Source organism: Telmatherina bonti, assembly GCF_933228915.1.
Source record: "Telmatherina bonti genome assembly, chromosome: 14".
In the NCBI taxonomy this organism is placed as follows: domain Eukaryota; kingdom Metazoa; phylum Chordata; class Actinopteri; order Atheriniformes; family Telmatherinidae; genus Telmatherina; species Telmatherina bonti.
The window spans coordinates 6034470-6055489 of NC_136612.1; the positions used below are offsets into that span (position 1 = coordinate 6034470).

The 21020-nt window shown below is 43.7% G+C and overlaps 1 protein-coding gene across 1 annotated transcript in view; it reads left to right on the forward strand.

Annotated features, from left to right (window-relative positions):
• The window catches only part of rgs9a (regulator of G protein signaling 9a), a gene marked incomplete at both ends in the record, with an annotated part of 82981 nt that overhangs the window by 20286 nt on the left and 41675 nt on the right, over positions 1-21020 (forward strand). Inside the window, 11 exons of the mRNA XM_079252459.1 lie at positions 1020-1070; positions 1150-1256; positions 2345-2396; positions 2633-2691; positions 3016-3092; positions 3390-3471; positions 3548-3610; positions 8295-8324; positions 8409-8470; positions 8569-8682; positions 8762-8877. Coding sequence (XP_079108585.1) covers positions 1020-1070; positions 1150-1256; positions 2345-2396; positions 2633-2691; positions 3016-3092; positions 3390-3471; positions 3548-3610; positions 8295-8324; positions 8409-8470; positions 8569-8682; positions 8762-8877 — 813 coding nt within the window. The remainder of the gene's footprint in view (positions 1-1019; positions 1071-1149; positions 1257-2344; positions 2397-2632; positions 2692-3015; positions 3093-3389; positions 3472-3547; positions 3611-8294; positions 8325-8408; positions 8471-8568; positions 8683-8761; positions 8878-21020) is intronic.

Here is a 21020-nt window from a genome sequence, read left to right on the forward strand (position 1 = left end):
CAGGGCGGGCCGAACACCACCACACCACTAATGCTCAACTCTTACTGCTGATGTACCGTTAACATAAAACAATCATGCATTTGTAGTTGGCTTGCTTACTGGTTTTTAACCAGTATGGTCTTTAACTTTATTGGTGCAGTGATAAAAGCTGAAGTTTGTAGCAAACAGGAAGCATCAGCTGAAACCATTTAGCTTTGTTTATGTAAAACATGCAGGATTTCACTCCAAGCAGCTTAAAACCGGAGAAGGCTTGTTCCAGACTCATTCAGACTCCTGATGATGGTGAACCTTCAGAGATTCCCCAGCGCTATGTATTACCATTTTTATTTAAGTTATTCAATGGTGTATTCATATAAATATATATGCATCTAGATATCTTGATATCTGTTACACTCGAGGACACATCTACCACCAAGCAGACCCAAGTGCTCTTCACACCAGGTTCATTTTTGTCTTATTCCAGTGGAGCAGACAGAACATGTAGGAACCCTGTAATTCAGCTGTCCTGCTTGGCATTTAAATCCTTTCCACATGCGATTCCTGAGTTTCCCTTCCAACATGGCAACGCTGACACTCTGTTCCATCACCTGGGATTCCCTCTGCATCACCAGGACTGTCCAGGAAGCCTGCCTGCCTCTTTTTCCTGGAGTGAGAAAGAAATGCTGTGGCACGTTTACAAGCTGATCATTAAATGTGAATAAATCTGCATGAAGTGAAAGCACAGGCTGTGGGAGTCGGCGGCAGGCTGCCTCCTGCATAAGCTGCTAACAGTCGCTAAATAAGGCAGCTCGCAATTGGATGAGATTTGGACTTTAGTTAAAGTAGATTAAAAACCTAAAAAGAGTCAGAGAAGCGTCAGCCTCGATCCATTTACTAATTCTAATCACCTGAAGATGGATTTTTTTATCACCTACTAAATAAAAATTTCCAAATTTAGTGGAAATCCCAGTTTAACTCATGGTCATAATGAACCACACATGAACCGTGATGCACATGATGAGTCCTCTGTTTTCTGACAGGAAGTGACATAGTTGCATGGATTACCAACAAGATGAAGACCACTCCAGAAGGTAGCATTTACAAACCACCAACACACTGATGTCTAGTCGTTGAGTTTGTTTCTGTACTGATTTCCTTCTGTGTTTTCAGAGGCTCAGGCCTTCGGCACCATGCTGGTAGCTTATGGCTACATCTACCCCCTGCAGAACCACAACAAACTGGTGATGTGTAACGACGCCAGCCTTTACCGCTTTCAGGTGCAAATAAACCTTTGATTCTACTTTTCGTCATTCAGTTTAAAAAATTATTTAGAAAAGACAGAATTTCAAGTTACTGGTTGCCATTTAAGAGTTCACCACTTTGCACTGGTTGAACTTTGTCATTCATTTGACTTGGAGAAAAGTTTATTTTAAGTGCTGTTTTTACAGTTTTGATAATTTTAATTTAATCTGTTTTATATAATAAAACAATATTTTATAGTGGAAGATACAGAAAAAAATTCTATACTCTATTTCTACTGGTGGTGATTTTAAAGTTTAAAATCACCATGTTATAATCACCATCACTTTAATATACATCTATTTATCTATCTATCTATCTATCTATCTATCTATCTATCTATACAAAAATATATACATATCTATATATATATATATATATATATATATGGATAGATAGATAGATATAGATATAGATATAGATATAGGCTAGTTATTAGCCTAGTCATTAGCCAGACATGTAAAACACAAGAGTTACTCTTGTTGTGGTTGTCGATGTTAATGTTGTTATCGTTAATGCTGGTTTAATTGTTTTTAATGTTATTGCAGGATTTTGTAATAAGTGTCATCCTGTTCAGTTTTTATACATATATATACATATATATATAAATATATATATATATATATATATATATATATATATATATATATATATATATATATATATATACAAAACTTCCACCAGAAATAATTGTTTCATTATATAAAATAGATTAAATTAAAACAATTGAACAAAACTGTAAAAACAACGCTTATAAAATACTGCAATAACATTCAAAACAATTAAACCAGCATTAACGATAACATTAACATCGACAACCACAACAAGAGTAACTCTTGTGTTTTACATGTCTGCAAGTTGGCTTTGGAAAGGCTAACGACTAGCTAAACTGTTCTCCATTAGCATGAAGATGCTAGTATTAGCATTGCAAAGGCTAACAGCTAGGTTCTCCAAACTGATCCACTGTATTTTTCACTACCTGGGCTGGTTATGAGTATCGATTGGTCATTGTTTATACTTTATTGTAATAGATGAATAGAACATTTATCACGGATAATTCTTTCAGACGCCGTACTTCTGGCCAACACAGAAATGGGTTCCAGATGACTCTGATTACGGTAGGTACACATGTTTTTCTTGTCTTTCTTCACATCCACTGTATGTAGGAAACAAAGCTGGAGTTGTGGTGAGAATGAAGCGAACAGATGTCACTGTTTTGGACTTGTTTCATGCTTATTATGTGCAGTTTAAGCCATTTCACCTTCCATGTTAGATGGACCATAAAACAGCTAAAAGTCGGTTGTTGTAAAAAAATAAAACACTTTCTGAAGTTTTTCTCTTGTTGTTATTGCAGCCATTTACTTGGCAAAGAGGAACATCCGGAAGAAAGGCTTGCTTGAACCATATGAACAGGTATGTCAGGTAAAAATAGCTGCACAGCTATAATACCTTTCCTGCGTACTAAAAGGTCCCGGTTAAATACACGGTTCGGTCTGAATGTGTGTAAAATGTGGTAAAAACAAAGATTATTTACTGCTTTCCAAGCACGTTATGAATGACTTTAGATCTCTGTTTTTAAACCCAGAAGTACTCAGCCTTAAAGTTTTACTACTTATGCTGGCTGAGACACCTGGGTTATGTTTAGGGAAAGCTGTCCATTGACCATGTTCCTTTCAGGCTGGGCTGCACTCTCCTGACCTGGATCAACTCCTGATATTCTGTTTCTGTCCGAAACAGGTACATTACAACCATCTCCACGACTGGCTGAACCACAAGTGGGACTTCATTGTGATGCAGGCGACGGAACAGTACAAGTGAGACAACTTAGCAAATCAAAGGGAATCTCTGTAGGCAGGGGATAAACGCTGGGCCTGCTCGGCTGTGGCTTCATGTCCTGTCACAAGGATGACCAGACTTAAGCTGCTGAAAAAGGTTATATTTAGAAGAAAAGGTCTCCACAGAAACATGACGAAGTCGTTTACTTTCAGAGCTACAATCTAAAAAGCGGCGTAGTTCTTTCTGAATGTGGAAAGCTGACAGTTTACTTCAGCATGCAAGCGATGCTGCTGGTGAGGATTTCCATCTTCACTAATCCGTTTCTTGTGTTTCAGGGCGGGTCAGGACAGGAAGAAGCCGGACCGGGTGGTGTTCGACTGCCAGGAGAGGGCTTTCTGGATGGTGAACAGGCCTCCGGTCGGTCTCAGACTCTTTTCTTCAGAAAAAATCAAAATGCTGCGTGTTGTCATTAACCGGGTATGTTCCTGTGTAGCGTCGTACTCACAGCGCTCTGGACTGTGGGCCAGAGCGGCTGGTTGATCCCAGCGAAGACGAGGTAACAGGTCAGTGAACGCAACGCTCCTTTTACCGCTTTAGGCCCTGTTTACACCCCAACGCTGACGCGGTGAAACGCAGAGGTTCGGTGGCATTCTGGCCTCTTGTTTCCATGGTAACTGGATAAAACAGCAAAAATTTGACAACAGCCTTCAGAGTGAAATTTAAGGCGTGTAAACGGTGATATCTTTCACGTGGTGGTGTAAACTGCTGAACCTGAACGGGGCTGGACCTCCATGTCATGTTGCTGCTGCTGCATCTGTTTAAGTTACGTAGAGAGAGGACACGTTGCTGATGGGACAGTTTTACTTGTTACAACATGGAGATGACCCGCAACGCTTAGATCAAAACAAAAATGTGTCAACAGGGCCTTAAAGCGGCTCTATGATGCTATGTCTAGTTTTCTGAGCTTTCTACAGTGTTAGTGTTTAATCCTCATCATGTGAGCAGCGCCTAAACGCATGTTTGAGTTTTCCAGTACTCTGCATTCGGTTTCCATGGCGATGGAAACTATTGGTTTTAGAGAGTTCTTTCTAATTTGAAATTTTAACGACGTCTCGGGGGAGGAACTCAGTGATTGGTCATCACTAAGGCTACGTTCACACTACAGGCTGAAGTGACTTATATCCGATGTTTTTGTCCTTATGCGACCTGTAACCAATCTTCTCTTAACAGTCTGAATGACACAGATCTGACATTTTCTAAAGCGACCCAGTCCACTTGGATATGTGGTCCTACATCCGATATGTATCTGGTCTTTCCCCCATGCGACTTCAGTCTGAACGGTCAGGTCGCATTAATCCGACTGACACGTCATTAATGTCATTATTCTGCGTTTGTTGTTCATGAATTATTGATCTGTAAATGCGCTCACATCACTCTCCCACCAATCATGACTGCGACTCCATACCCAAACGTTTCTCTCTGCAGTTGTTGCGAACCTATTCACCATGTTGTGGCTACGGTTGGACAAAACTTTTAACTTTTATTCAACTTTTACGGTTGGACAAAACTTTTAAAACAGCAAATGCTCTGCTGCCACCCATATTTACTTCTGCAAACACAAAGACGTCCCACGCACGCTCACTGCACGTCGCCGTGTTTTCTACGCATGCGGGACGCTTCTGGTGCACATGAGGTTCATACAGGAGATCACATACAAGTCACATTTGATCGGAAATATGAACGGACTTTCAAAAAAATTCAGATTTCACAAAAACATCTAATATGAGCAGCAAGCCCTGCAGTCTGAACGTAGCCTAGGTTGTGCATGTTTACGAGAAGAAAGCCACGCCCACCTTTACTCCTAGCAGTTGACCAATCAGACACAGCCTGTAGGACAGAGGGCGGAGCTTTCTCTGTCGGCCTGTTTCTGGCAGAGGCTGATCTGAGAGGATCAATACAACATGAATGAAGTGGTTTGGGTAAAATGAGGGATTATTTCTTGTCATTCTGTACTTATTAAAATAAATTAGACTTAAATGTCCATCATAGAGACACTTTAAACAGACAGTGAAGCTCTTCAGACACAAATACTGACCAACTTTCTTCCTTCTTTTCCTTTTTCCTTCATCTGATGAAGACCAATTCATCTTTATGTAAGCCTTCAGGTTCAGAAGTCTGAGACCACCATGACAATATGTCACATCGAGCTAAAATAACCATGTTTAACCACATGTTTAACTGGCTGTAAAGCTGATTGTTCCATAAAACCAGGTTTCTTCATGGTGGTGGACTTTGGGACCCTGCTGTGTATCTGTGGTAGATCAAAGAATTTAAGTTCCCTCCATTTAGTAAAAACTGCAATAAAAACATTTTCCACCATCTTTATTATCATTACTGCAGAAAAATGAGAAAATTTGTAAATGGACCAAAAAGTTACCCCGACCCTCCTACTTATCACCTCCATTGTTCTACTTCCTGTTTGAACCAATACCTACTCAGCCAGTCACTAAGCCGAGTTGTGGTTACCACTGTAGTCTCAGAGCAAGAAGGCCGCTGGTTCAAGCCTCAGCAGGGGGGGTTCAAACGTGGAGGTTCTCCATGTGGAGTTTAGATGAATTGGTTTCTCTAAATTGTGCCCCCGAGTTAGTGAATGGTTGGTTGTCTCATCGTGATGGACACTTCACCAGTGTCCACCATGTCCAGGGTGTACACCTTCTCTCACCCACTAAACACTGGGAGAGCCTCCAGCTTACCTGTGACCTTGAACTGGACGAGGAGGTTTGGAACATGAAATGTAAAAGAGGATTTAACGTGGACCTGATGAAGAGGATGGTGGAAATATTTGACTGTTAAAAAAAAGGATATTTTGTGTTACCTGGAGTCCACCCAGTTATGTTGTCACCTTTGTTCCTGTTAGTGCAGTGTATGTAGTTTACGTGTTCTGCAGTACTTGTAGTTTACGTGTTCTGCAGTACGTGTAGTCTACATGTTCTGCAGTACATGTAGTTTACGTGTTCTGCAGTACATGTAGTCTACATGTTCTGCAGTACGTGTAGTTTACGTGTTCTGCAGTACGTGTAGTTTACGTGTTCTGCAGTACATGTAGTCTACATGTTCTGCAGTATGTGTAGTTTATGTGTTCTGCAGTACGTGTAGTTTACGTGTTCTGCAGTACGTGTAGTCTACATGTTCTGCAGTACATGTAGTTTACGTGTTCTGCAGTACATGTAGTCTACATGTTCTGCAGTACGTGTAGTTTATGTGTTCTGCAGTACGTGTAGTTTACGTGTTCTGCAGTACGTGTAGTCTACATGTTCTGCAGTACATGTAGTTTACGTGTTCTGCAGTACATGTAGTCTACATGTTCTGCAGTACGTGTAGTTTATGTGTTCTGCAGTACGTGTAGTTTACGTGTTCTGCAGTACGTGTAGTCTACATGTTCTGCAGTATGTGTAGTTTATGTGTTCTGCAGTATGTGTAGTTTATGTGTTCTGCAGTACGTGTAGTTTACGTGTTCTGCAGTATGTGTAGTTTATGTGTTCTGCAGTACGTGTAGTCTACATGTTCTGCAGTACGTGTAGTTTATGTGTTCTGCAGTACGTGTAGTCTACATGTTCTGCAGTACGTGTAGTTTACGTGTTCTGCAGTACGTGTAGTCTACATGTTCTGCAGTACATGTAGTTTACGTGTTCTGCAGTACGTGTAGTTTACGTGTTCTGCAGTACGTGTAGTCCACATGTTCTGCAGTACATGTAGTTTATGTGTTCTGCAGTACGTGTAGTTTACGTGTTCTGCAGTACGTGTAGTTTATGTGTTCTGCAGTACATGTAGTTTATGTGTTCTGCAGTACGTGTAGTTTACGTGTTCTGCAGTACGTGTAGTTTACGTGTTCTGCAGTATGTGTAGTTTATGTGTTCTGCAGTACGTGTAGTTTACGTGTTCTGCAGTACGTGTAGTTTATGTGTTCTGCAGTACATGTAGTTTATGTGTTCTGCAGTACGTGTAGTTTACGTGTTCTGCAGTATGTGTAGTTTATGTGTTCTGCAGTACGTGTTCTGCAGTACGTGTAGTTTACGTGTTCTGCAGTACGTGTAGTTTACGTGTTCTGCAGTACGTGTAGTTTACGTGTTCTGCAGTACGTGTAGTTTACGTGTTCTGCAGTACGTGTAGTTTACGTGTTCTGCAGTATGTGTAGTTTATGTGTTCTGCAGTACGTGTAGTTTACGTGTTCTGCAGTACGTGTAGTTTACGTGTTCTGCAGTACGTGTAGTTTATGTGTTCTGCAGTACGTGTAGTTTACGTGTTCTGCAGTACGTGTAGTTTACGTGTTCTGCAGTATGTGTAGTTTATGTGTTCTGCAGTACGTGTAGTTTACGTGTTCTGCAGTACGTGTAGTTTATGTGTTCTGCAGTACGTGTAGTCTACATGTTCTGCAGTACGTGTAGTTTACGTGTTCTGCAGTACGTGTAGTCTACATGTTCTGCAGTACATGTAGTTTACATGTTCTGCAGTACGTGTAGTTTACGTGTTCTGCAGTACGTGTAGTCTACATGTTCTGCAGTACATGTAGTTTACGTGTTCTGCAGTACGTGTAGTTTACGTGTTCTGCAGTACGTGTAGTTTATGTGTTCTGCAGTACATGTAGTTTATGTGTTCTGCAGTACGTGTAGTTTACGTGTTCTGCAGTATGTGTAGTTTATGTGTTCTGCAGTACATGTAGTTTACGTGTTCTGCAGTACGTGTAGTTTACGTGTTCTGCAGTACGTGTAGTTTACGTGTTCTGCAGTACGTGTAGTTTACGTGTTCTGCAGTACGTGTAGTTTACGTGTTCTGCAGTACGTGTAGTTTACGTGTTCTGCAGTACGTGTAGTTTACGTGTTCTGCAGTACGTGTAGTTTACGTGTTCTGCAGTACGTGTAGTTTACGTGTTCTGCAGTACGTGTAGTTTATGTGTTCTGCAGTACGTGTAGTTTACGTGTTCTGCAGTACGTGTAGTTTACGTGTTCTGCAGTACGTGTAGTTTACGTGTTCTGCAGTACGTGTAGTTTACGTGTTCTGCAGTACGTGTAGTTTACGTGTTCTGCAGTACGTGTAGTTTACGTGTTGTGCAGTACGTGTAGTTTACGTGTTCTGCAGTACGTGTAGTTTACGTGTTGTGCAGTAGTTCCTGTTATGAATCATTCTGATTGCAGAACAGAAAACGTTCTGATAACAACAGTTTTTATGTTTTGGTCTGACAGAAAGTCACCTTTGACATATACAGACGCTTGGTGAGTCACCATGTTTGATCCATACTGACATGTGCCGAATGATCCGCATCACATGTAAATTTAATATGTTGTCTCTGACTTCAGAACATGTTCTATCAACAAGCCATTATGAGGTCAAAGGTCAAATCCAGTGTTTCCCTGGGAGCGTAAGTTCCTCTGCTGTAGATCTGAAGGTCTTCCTGGGGGCATGGGGCTGGGGGGAATGGGGGGGCAGGAAGGATGAATTGTGCAATTATCTTTGCAGGTTGGTCAAATATATCACCACCTATAAAAACCACGACCCCTTCCTGGCTCCATGTCTGCCCAGCAACCCCTGGCAGACAGACCACGATGCATACTGGACTCTGAACATGAGAAGGTGAGGACCACCACATCTCTGTTCCACAAGGTTCTCTGGCAGGACTCATGCCAACTGACTGTGTTGTTACCCTGGTCAGAGTTGAGCTTCCCACTAAGATGCGAGTGGAGCGCTGGTCCTTCAGCCTGTTTGAACTGCTAACAGACCTGCGAGGCCGAGACGACTTCAAGATCTTCCTGAAGAAGGAGTTTAGTGGTATGTGGTTCCTCCTTGTTTCCGCCTGTCAGGTCTAGCTATAAATGTGACGTAGTAATTTGTCAAATAAAGGAAAGGATCAGGTATGAAGGGAAAAGTTCCTCTTGGTAAAGCACATCTTTCTGTTGGCATCAGTAAAAAAAAAAAAAACAACAAAAAGATTGGATCATTTTACTTCAGTGATTAATGATGTATTTGAAATTCATACTGGAGGAATTGGACTCTGCAGCCATGTTTCTGTGAACTGTCCCACGCTGCTAAACGTTCAGACATTTAGATGCTTTCCAGGTGAACCGAAGGTGCGTGGTGCTGTACTTGTCTTGTACTATGCTGGTTTTTTATGTTTAATTTATTTTGAAAAGCTTTGTTTTTCTGTCAATAAAGTGGTTGGTGAAGGATTTCACCCTGCACTATGACCTGCACAGTCCTCGTGTACCAGTTTCACCCTCAGCCTTGTGCTTCTCCTCTAAGTCCACACTGTGAGTCTTCTGAGACACCCAGAAGGGCTTCCAGGTTCACATGGTCCTCTTCAGAGGAAGGAAGAGTCACGTTGGATCCAACGCCCACTACAGACCATAGGAGATGTTAACTTAGAGAGCAAGGACTGGTTGTTTCTCTTTAGGCCAGCTATATGTAGGACCTTCAGCCTCTGTAGATAGGACCCCCCACCACACACACCCCTGATCATCCCCTATATGGCAGATCAAATTACAAGCTGTTTTCATAGGTTTAATTTCTAAATCAACAAGTTCTTCAAACTATTATTGTGATTTGCAGCTGATACCACTGAAGGGTGTTTAGTACATAAGCTGCAGTTCTTGTCTTGTACGATACGGTACGATGCGGTACGATGCAGTATGATAAGGTACGATGCAGTACGATGCAGTATGATGCAGTACGATGCAGTGAAATGCGGTACGATATGGTACGATGCGGTACGTTGTGGTATAGAACAAAATGATACAATACAATGCAGTACGAGGCGGTACGATGCAGTACAATGCGGTATGATGCAGTACGATACGGTATGATGCGGTACGATATGGTACAGAACAATACGATACAATACAATGCAGTACGATGCGGTACGATTCAGTACGATGCGGTATGATGCAGTATGATGCAGTACGATAGGGTACAATGCAGTACGATACGGTACGATGCGGTACGATGCAGTATGATGCAGTACGATACGGTACGATGCGGTACGATATGGTACAGAACAATACGATACAATACGATACAATACAATGCAGTACGATGCGGTACGATGCGGTACGATTCAGTACGATGCGGTATGATGCAGTACAATACGGTACGATGCGGTATGATGCAGTACGATAGGGTACAATGCAGTACGATACGGTACGATGCGGTACGATGCGGTACGATGCGGTACGATTCAGTACGATGCGGTATGATGCAGTATGATGCAGTACAATACGGTACGATGCGGTATGATGCGGTATGATGCAGTACGATGCAGTACGGTGCGGTACGATACGGTACGATGCAGTATGATGCAGTACGATGCAGTACGATATGGTACAGAAAAATACGATACAGTACAATGCGGTACAATGGAGTACGATGCGGTATGATGCAGTACGATGCGGTACGATGCAGTATGATGCAATACAATACGGTAAGATGCAGTACGATATGGTATGATGCGGTACGATACAATACAATGCAGTACGATACGGTAAAATGCAGTACAATACGGTACGATATGGTACGATGCGGTACGATGTAGTACAATATGGTACAGGACAATACGATACAATACAATGCATTACGATGCGGTATGATGCAGTACGATATGGTACAATGCAGTACGATGCAGTACGATGCAGTACGATACAGTATGATGCGATATGATGCGGTACGATGCGGTACGATACAATACAATAAAGTACGATGCGGTACGATGTGGTACGATGCGGTACGATGCGGTACGATGCGGTACGATGCAGAACAATGCGGTATGATATAGTACGATGCAGTGCGATGCGGTGCGATGCGGTACTATGCATTACGATATGTTACAGAACAGTACGATACAATACAATGCAGTATGATGAGATATGAGGCAGTACTATACGGTACAATGCAGTACGATACGGTACGATGCAGTACAATACAATACAATAAAGTACGATACAGTACGATGCAATGCGATGCGGTGCGATGCGGTACTATGCGTTACGATATGTTACAGAACAATACGATACAATACAATGCAGTATGATGAGATATGAGGCAGTACTATACGGTACAATGCAGTACGATACGGTACGATGCAGTGCGATGCGGTGCGATGCGGTGCGATGCGGTACTATGCGTTACGATATGTTACAGAACAATACGATACAATACAATGCAGTATGATGAGATATGAGGCAGTACTATACGGTACAATGCAGTACGATACGGTACGATGCAGTACGATACAATACAATAAAGTACGATGCGGTACGATGCGGTACGATACGGTACGATATGGTACAGAACAATACGATACAATACAATGCAGTACGATACGGTACAATGCAGTACAATGCGGTACGATGCAGTACGATACGGTACAAAGCAGTACAATGCGGTACGATGCAGTACGGTGCGGTACGATACGGTACGATGAAGTACGATGCGGATTGATGCGGTACGATGAGGTACGATGCAGTACAATATGGTACAGAACAATACGATACAATACGATGCGGTACAATGCGGTACAATGCGGTACAATGCAGTACGATGCAGTACGATGCGGTACAATATGGTACAGAACAACACTATACAATACACTGCAGTACGATGCGGTACGATGCGGTACGATATGGTACAGAACAATACGATACAATACAATCCAGGACGATGCGGTACGATATGGTACAGAACAATACGATACAATAATTTACAGTACGATGTGGTACGATGCAGTACCATACGGTACGATGCGGTACGATATGGTACAGAACAATACAATACAGTACGATGCGGTACGATGCGGTACGATGCGGTAGGATGCGGTAGGATGCAGTACGATACGGTACGATACGGTACGATGTGGTATAGAACAAAATGATACAATACAATGCAGTACGAGGCGGTACGATGCAGTACAATGCGGTATGATGCAGTATGATGCAGTACGATAGGGTACAATGCAGTACGATGCGGTACGATGCGGTACGATGCAGTATGATGCAGTACGATACGGTACGATGCGGTACGATATGGTACAGAACAATACGATACAATACAATGCAGTACGATGCGGTACGATTCAGTACGATGCGGTATGATGCAGTATGATGCAGTACGATAGGGTACAATGCAGTACGATACGGTACGATGCGGTACGATGCAGTATGATGCAGTACGATACGGTACGATGCGGTACGATATGGTACAGAACAATACGATACAATACGATACAATACAATGCAGTACGATGCGGTACGATGCGGTACGATTCAGTACGATGCGGTATGATGCAGTACAATACGGTACGATGCGGTATGATGCAGTGCGATACGGTACGATGCGGTATGATGCAGTACAATACGGTACGATGCGGTATGATGCAGTACGATACGGTACGATGCGGTACAATGCAGTGCGATGCGGTACGATGCGGTACGATGCGGTACGATGCGGTACGATGCGGTACGATTCAGTACGATGCGGTATGATGCAGTATGATGCAGTACAATACGGTACGATGCGGTATGATGCGGTATGATGCAGTACAATACGGTACGATGCGGTATGATGCGGTATGATGCAGTACGATGCAGTACGGTGCGGTACGATTCAGTACGATACGGTACGATGCAGTACGATGCGGTACGATGCGGTACGATTCAGTACGATGCGGTATGATGCAGTATGATGCAGTACAATACGGTACGATGCGGTATGATGCGGTATGATGCAGTACGATGCAGTACGGTGCGGTACGATACGGTACGATGCAGTATGATGCAGTACGATGCAGTACGATATGGTACAGAAAAATACGATACAGTACAATGCGGTACAATGGAGTACGATGCGGTATGATGCAGTACGATGCGGTACGATGCAGTATGATGCAATACAATACGGTAAGATGCAGTACGATATGGTATGATGCGGTACGATACAATACAATGCAGTACGATACGGTAAAATGCAGTACAATACGGTACGATATGGTACGATGCGGTACGATGTAGTACAATATGGTACAGGACAATACGATACAATACAATGCATTACGATGCGGTATGATGCAGTACGATATGGTACAATGCAGTACGATGCAGTACGATGCAGTACGATACAGTATGATGCGATATGATGCGGTACGATGCGGTACGATACAATACAATAAAGTACGATGCGGTACGATGTGGTACGATGCGGTACGATGCGGTACGATGCGGTACGATGCAGAACAATGCGGTATGATATAGTACGATGCAGTGCGATGCGGTGCGATGCGGTACTATGCATTACGATATGTTACAGAACAGTACGATACAATACAATGCAGTATGATGAGATATGAGGCAGTACTATACGGTACAATGCAGTACGATACGGTACGATGCAGTACAATACAATACAATAAAGTACGATACAGTACGATGCAATGCGATGCGGTGCGATGCGGTGCGATGCGGTGCGATGCGGTACTATGCATTACGATATGTTACAGAACAATACGATACAATACAATGCAGTATGATGAGATATGAGGCAGTACTATACGGTACAATGCAGTACGATACGGTACGATGCAGTGCGATGCGGTGCGATGCGGTACTATGCGTTACGATATGTTACAGAACAATACGATACAATACAATGCAGTATGATGAGATATGAGGCAGTACTATACGGTACAATGCAGTACGATACGGTACGATGCAGTACGATACAATACAATAAAGTACGATGCGGTACGATGCGGTACGATGCGGTACGATGCGGTACGATACGGTACGATATGGTACAGAACAATACGATACAATACAATGCAGTACGATACGGTACAATGCAGTACAATGCGGTACGATGCAGTACGATACGGTACAATGCAGTACAATGCGGTACGATGCAGTACGGTGCGGTACGATACGGTACGATGAAGTACGATGAGGTACGATGCTGTACGATGCAGTACAATGCGGTATGATGAAGTACGATGCGGATTGATGCGGTACGATGAGGTACGATGCAGTACAATATGGTACAGAACAATACGATACAATACGATGCGGTACAATGCGGTACAATGCGGTACAATGCAGTACGATGCGGTACGATGCGGTACAATATGGTACAGAACAACACTATACAATACACTGCAGTACGATGCGGTACGATGCGGTACGATATGGTACAGAACAATACGATACAATACAATCCAGGACGATGCGGTACGATATGGTACAGAACAATACGATACAATAATTTACAGTACGATGTGGTACGATGCAGTACCATACGGTACGATGCGGTACGATATGGTACAGAACAATACAATACAGTACGATGCGGTACGATGCGGTACGATATGGTACAGAACAATACGATACAATACAATACAGAACGATGCGGTACGATGCGGTACGATGCGGTACGATGCGGTACGATGCAATACGATGTAGTACGATATGGTACAGAACAACACAATACAATACAATGCAGTACGATGCGGTACGATGCAGTACGATACGGTACGATGCGGTACGATATGGTACAGACAAATCCGATACAATACAATGCAGTATGATGCGGTACGATATGGTACAGAACGATACAATACAATGCGGTACGATGCGGTACGATGCGGTACGATGCGGTACGATATGGTACAGAACAATACGATACAATACAATGCGGTACCATGCAGTACGATACCGTATGAAGCACTACGATGCAGTACGATACGGCACGATGCATTACAATGCGGTATGATTAAGTACGATGCGGTTCGATGCGGTACGATGCGGTATGATGCGGTTCGATGCGGTATGAAGCACTACGATGCAGTACGATACGGTACGATGCAGTACAATGCGGTATGATGAAGTACGATGCGGTTTGATGCGGTACGATGCAGTACAATATGGTACAGAACAATACGATACAATACGATGCAGTACAATTCCAGTACGATGCGGTACGATGCGGTACGATGCGGTATGATGCAGTACGATGCAGTACAACACGGTACGATGCGGTACGATGCGGTACAATGCGGTTCGATATGGTACAGAACAATACGATACAATACGATGCAGTACAATGCAGTACGATGCGGTACGATGCGGTGCGATATGGTACAGAACAATACGATACAATACAATGCAGTACGATGCGGTACGTTGCGGTACAATATGGTACAGAACAATACGATACAATACGATGCAGTACAATGCAGTACGATGCGGTGCGATGCGGTACAACACGTTACGATGCGGTACGATGCAGTACGATGCAGTACGATACGGTACGATGCAGTACGATGCAGTACAATGCGGTATGATGAAGTACGATGCGGTTTGATGCGGTACAATGAGGTACGATGCGGTACGATGCAGTACAATATGGTACAGAACAATACGATACAATACGATGCGGTACAATGCAGTACGATACGGTACGATGCGGTACGATGCGGTACGTTGCGGTATGATGCAGTACGATGCAGTACAACACGGTACGATGCGTTACGATGCAGTACAATATGGTACAATACAACACGATACAATACACTGCAGTACCATGCGGTACGATGCAGTACCATACGGTACGATGCGGTACGATGCGGTACGATGCGGTACGATGCGGTACGATATGGTACAGAACAATACGATACAATACAATCCAGGACGATGCGGTACGATATGGTACAGAACAATACGATACAGTACAATACAGTACGATGCGGTACGATGCGGTACGATGCAGTACGATGCGGTACGATGCAATACGATTTAGTACGATGCGGTACGATGCAGTACGATATGGTACAGAACAACACAATACAATACAATGCAGTACGATGCGGTACGATGCAGTACGATATGGTACTGAACAACACAATATAATACAATGCAGTACGATGCGGTACGATGCAGTACGATACGGTACGATGCGGTACGATACGGTACGATGCGGTACGATATGGTACAGAACAATCCGATACAATACAATGCAGTACGATGTGGTACGATGCGGTACGATGCGGTACGTTGCGGTATGATGCAGTACGATGCAGTACAACACGGTACGATGCGGTACGATGCAGTACGATGCAGTACAATATGGTACAGAACAACACGATACAATACACTGCAGTACGACGCGGTACGATGCAGTACGATACGGTACGATGCGGTACGATGCGGTACGATGCGGTACGATATGGTACAGAACAAAACGATACAATTCAATCCAGGACGATGCGGTACGATATGGTACAGAACAATACGATACAATACAATACAATACACTGCAGTACGACGCGGTACGATGCAGTACGATACGGTACGATGCGGTACGATGCGGTACGATGCGGTACGATGCGGTACGATATGGTACAGAACAAAACGATACAATTCAATCCAGGACGATGCGGTACGATATGGTACAGAACAATACGATACAATACAATACAGTACGATGCGGTACGATGCGGTACGATGCGGTACGATATGGTACAGAACAATACGATACAATACAATCCAGGACGATGTAGTACGATATGGTACGGAACAACACAATACAATACAATGCAGTACGATGCGGTACGATGCAGTACGATACGGTACGATGCGGTACGATATGGTACAGAACAATCCGATACAATACAATGCAGTACGATGCGGTACGATATGGTACAGAACAATACGATACAATACAATGCGGTACGATACGGTACGATATGGTACAGAACAATATGATACAATACAATGCAGTACAATGCGGTACGATGCAGTACGATGCAGTACGATGCGGTACGATGCGGTGCGATGCGGTACGACACGGTACAATGCGGTACGATGCAGTACAATGCGGTATATTGCGGTACAATGTGGTACGATATGGTACAGAACAATACGATACGGTACAATATGGTACAATATGGTACAATACGGTACGATACGGTACGATGCAGTACGATGCGGTATGAAGCACTACGATGCAGTACGATACGGTACGATGCAGTACAATGCGGTATGATGAAGTACGATGCGGTTTGATGCGGTACGATGAGGTACGATGCAGTACAATATGGTACAGAACAATACGATACAATACGATGCGGTACAATGCGGTACAATGCAGTACGATGCGGTACGATGCGGTACAATATGGTACAGAACAACACTATACAATACACTGCAGTACGATGCGGTACGATGCGGTACGATATGGTACAGAACAATACGATACAATACAATCCAGGACGATGCGGTACGATATGGTACAGAACAATACGATACAATAATTTACAGTACGATGCGGTACGATGCGGTACGATATGGTACAGAACAATACAATACAGTACGATGCGGTACGATGCGGTACGATATGGTACAGAACAATACGATACAATACAATACAGTACGATGCGGTACGATGCGGTACGATGCGGTACGATGCAATACGATGTAGTACGATGCGGTACGATGCAGTACGATATGGTACAGAACAACACAATACAATACAATGCAGTACGATGCGGTACGATGCGGTACGATGCAGTACGATACGGTACGATGCGGTACGATATGGTACAGACAAATCCGATACAATACAATGCAGTACGATGCGGTACAATATGGTACAGAACAATACGATACAATACAATGCGGTACGATGCGGTACGATGCGGTACGATATGGTACAGAACAATACGATACAATACAATGCGGTACCATGCAGTACGATACCGTATGAAGCACTACGATGCAGTACGATACGGTACGATGCAGTACAATGCGGTATGATGAAGTACGATGCGGTTTGATGCGGTACGATGCAGTACAATATGGTACAGAACAATACTATACAATACGATGCAGTACAATTCCAGTACGATGCGGTACAATGCGGTACGTTGCAGTATGATGCAGTATGATGCAGTATGATGCAGTACGATGCGGTACGATGCAGTACGATATGGTACGGAACAACACAATACAATACAATGCAGTACGATGCGGTACGATGCAGTACGATGCGGTACGATGCAGTACGATACGGTACGATGCGGTACGATATGGTACAGAACAATCCGATACAATACAATGCAGTACGATGCGGTACGATGCGGTACGATGCGGTACGATGCGGTACGATGCCGTACGATGCCGTACGATGCCGTACGATGCCGTACGATGCCGTACGATGCAGTACGATGCAGTACGATGCGGTACGATGCGGTACGATGCGGTACGATGCGGTACGATATTGTACAGAACCACACGATACAATACAATGCAGTACAATGCAGTACAATGCAGTACAATGCAGTACAATGCAGTACGATGCAGTACGATTTGGTACGATGTGGTACGATGCAGTACGATGCGGTACGATGCAGTACGATGCGGTATGATGCGGCACAATGCGGAACGATGCAGGACAACACGGTACGATGCAGTACGATGTGGTACGATGCGGTACGATGAGGTATGATGCGGTTCGACGCGGTTCGATGCGGTACGATTAAGTACGATGCGGTTCGATGCGGTACAATGAGGTATGATGCAGTACGATACGGTACGATGAGGTACGATATGGTACAGAACAATCCGATACAATACAATGCAGTACGATGCAGTACGATGCAGTACGATGTGGTACGATGCAGTACGATGCAGTACGATGCGGTACGATGCGGTACGATATGGTACAGAACAACACGATACAATAAAATGCAGTACGATGCAGTACGATGCAGTACGATGCAGTACGATGCAGTATGATGCAGTACGATGCAGTACGATACGGTACGATGCAGTACGATGCAGTACAATGCGGTATGATGAAGTACGATGCGGTTTGATGCGGTACAATGAGGTACGATGCGGTACGATGCAGTACAATATGGTACAGAACAATACGATACAATACGATGCGGTACAATGCAGTACGATACGGTACGATGCGGTACGATGCGGTACGTTGCGGTATGATGCAGTACGATGCAGTACAACACGGTACGATGCGTTACGATGCAGTACAATATGGTACAATACAACACGATACAATACACTGCAGTACCATGCGGTACGATGCAGTACCATACGGTACGATGCGGTACGATGCGGTACGATGCGGTACGATGCGGTACGATATGGTACAGAACAATACGATACAATACAATCCAGGACGATGCGGTACGATATGGTACAGAACAATACGATACAGTACAATACAGTACGATGCGGTACGATGCGGTACGATGCAGTACGATGCGGTACGATGCAATACGATTTAGTACGATGCGGTACGATGCAGTACGATATGGTACAGAACAACACAATACAATACAATGCAGTACGATGCGGTACGATGCAGTACGATATGGTACTGAACAACACAATATAATACAATGCAGTACGATGCGGTACGATGCAGTACGATACGGTACGATGCGGTACGATACGGTACGATGCGGTACGATATGGTACAGAACAATCCGATACAATACAATGCAGTACGATGTGGTACGATGCGGTACGATGCGGTACGTTGCGGTATGATGCAGTACGATGCAGTACAACACGGTACGATGCGGTACGATGCAGTACGATGCAGTACAATATGGTACAGAACAACACGATACAATACACTGCAGTACGACGCGGTACGATGCAGTACGATACGGTACGATGCGGTACGATGCGGTACGATGCGGTACGATATGGTACAGAACAAAACGATACAATTCAATCCAGGACGATGCGGTACGATATGGTACAGAACAATACGATACAATACAATACAATACACTGCAGTACGACGCGGTACGATGCAGTACGATACGGTACGATGCGGTACGATGCGGTACGATGCGGTACGATGCGGTACGATATGGTACAGAACAAAACGATACAATTCAATCCAGGACGATGCGGTACGATATGGTACAGAACAATACGATACAATACAATACAGTACGATGCAGTACGATGCGGTACGATGCGGTACGATATGGTACAGAACAATACGATACAATACAATCCAGGACGATGTAGTACGATATGGTACGGAACAACACAATACAATACAATGCAGTACGATGCGGTACGATGCAGTACGATACGGTACGATGCGGTATGATATGGTACAGAACAATCCGATACAATACAATGCAGTACGATGCGGTACGATATGGTACAGAACAATACGATACAATACAATGCGGTACGATACGGTACGATATGGTACAGAACAATATGATACAATACAATGCAGTACAATGCGGTACGATGCAGTACAATGCAGTACGATGCAGTACGATGCAGTACGATGCGGTACGATGCGGTGCGATGCGGTACGACACGGTACAATGCGGTACGATGCAGTACAATGCGGTATATTGCGGTACAATGTGGTACGATATGGTACAGAACAATACGATACGGTACAATATGGTACAATATGGTACAATACGGTACGATACGGTACGATGCAGTACGATGCGGTATGAAGCACTACGATGCAGTACGATACGGTACGATGCAGTACAATGCGGTATGATGAAGTACGATGCGGTTTGATGCGGTACGATGAGGTACGATGCAGTACAATATGGTACAGAACAATACGATACAATACGATGCGGTACAATGCGGTACAATGCAGTACGATGCGGTACGATGCGGTACAATATGGTACAGAACAACACTATACAATACACTGCAGTACGATGCGGTACGATGCGGTACGATATGGTACAGAACAATACGATACAATACAATCCAGGACGATGCGGTACGATATGGTACAGAACAATACGATACAATAATTTACAGTACCATGCGGTACGATGCGGTACGATATGGTACAGAACAATACAATACAGTACGATGCGGTACGATGCGGTACGATATGGTACAGAACAA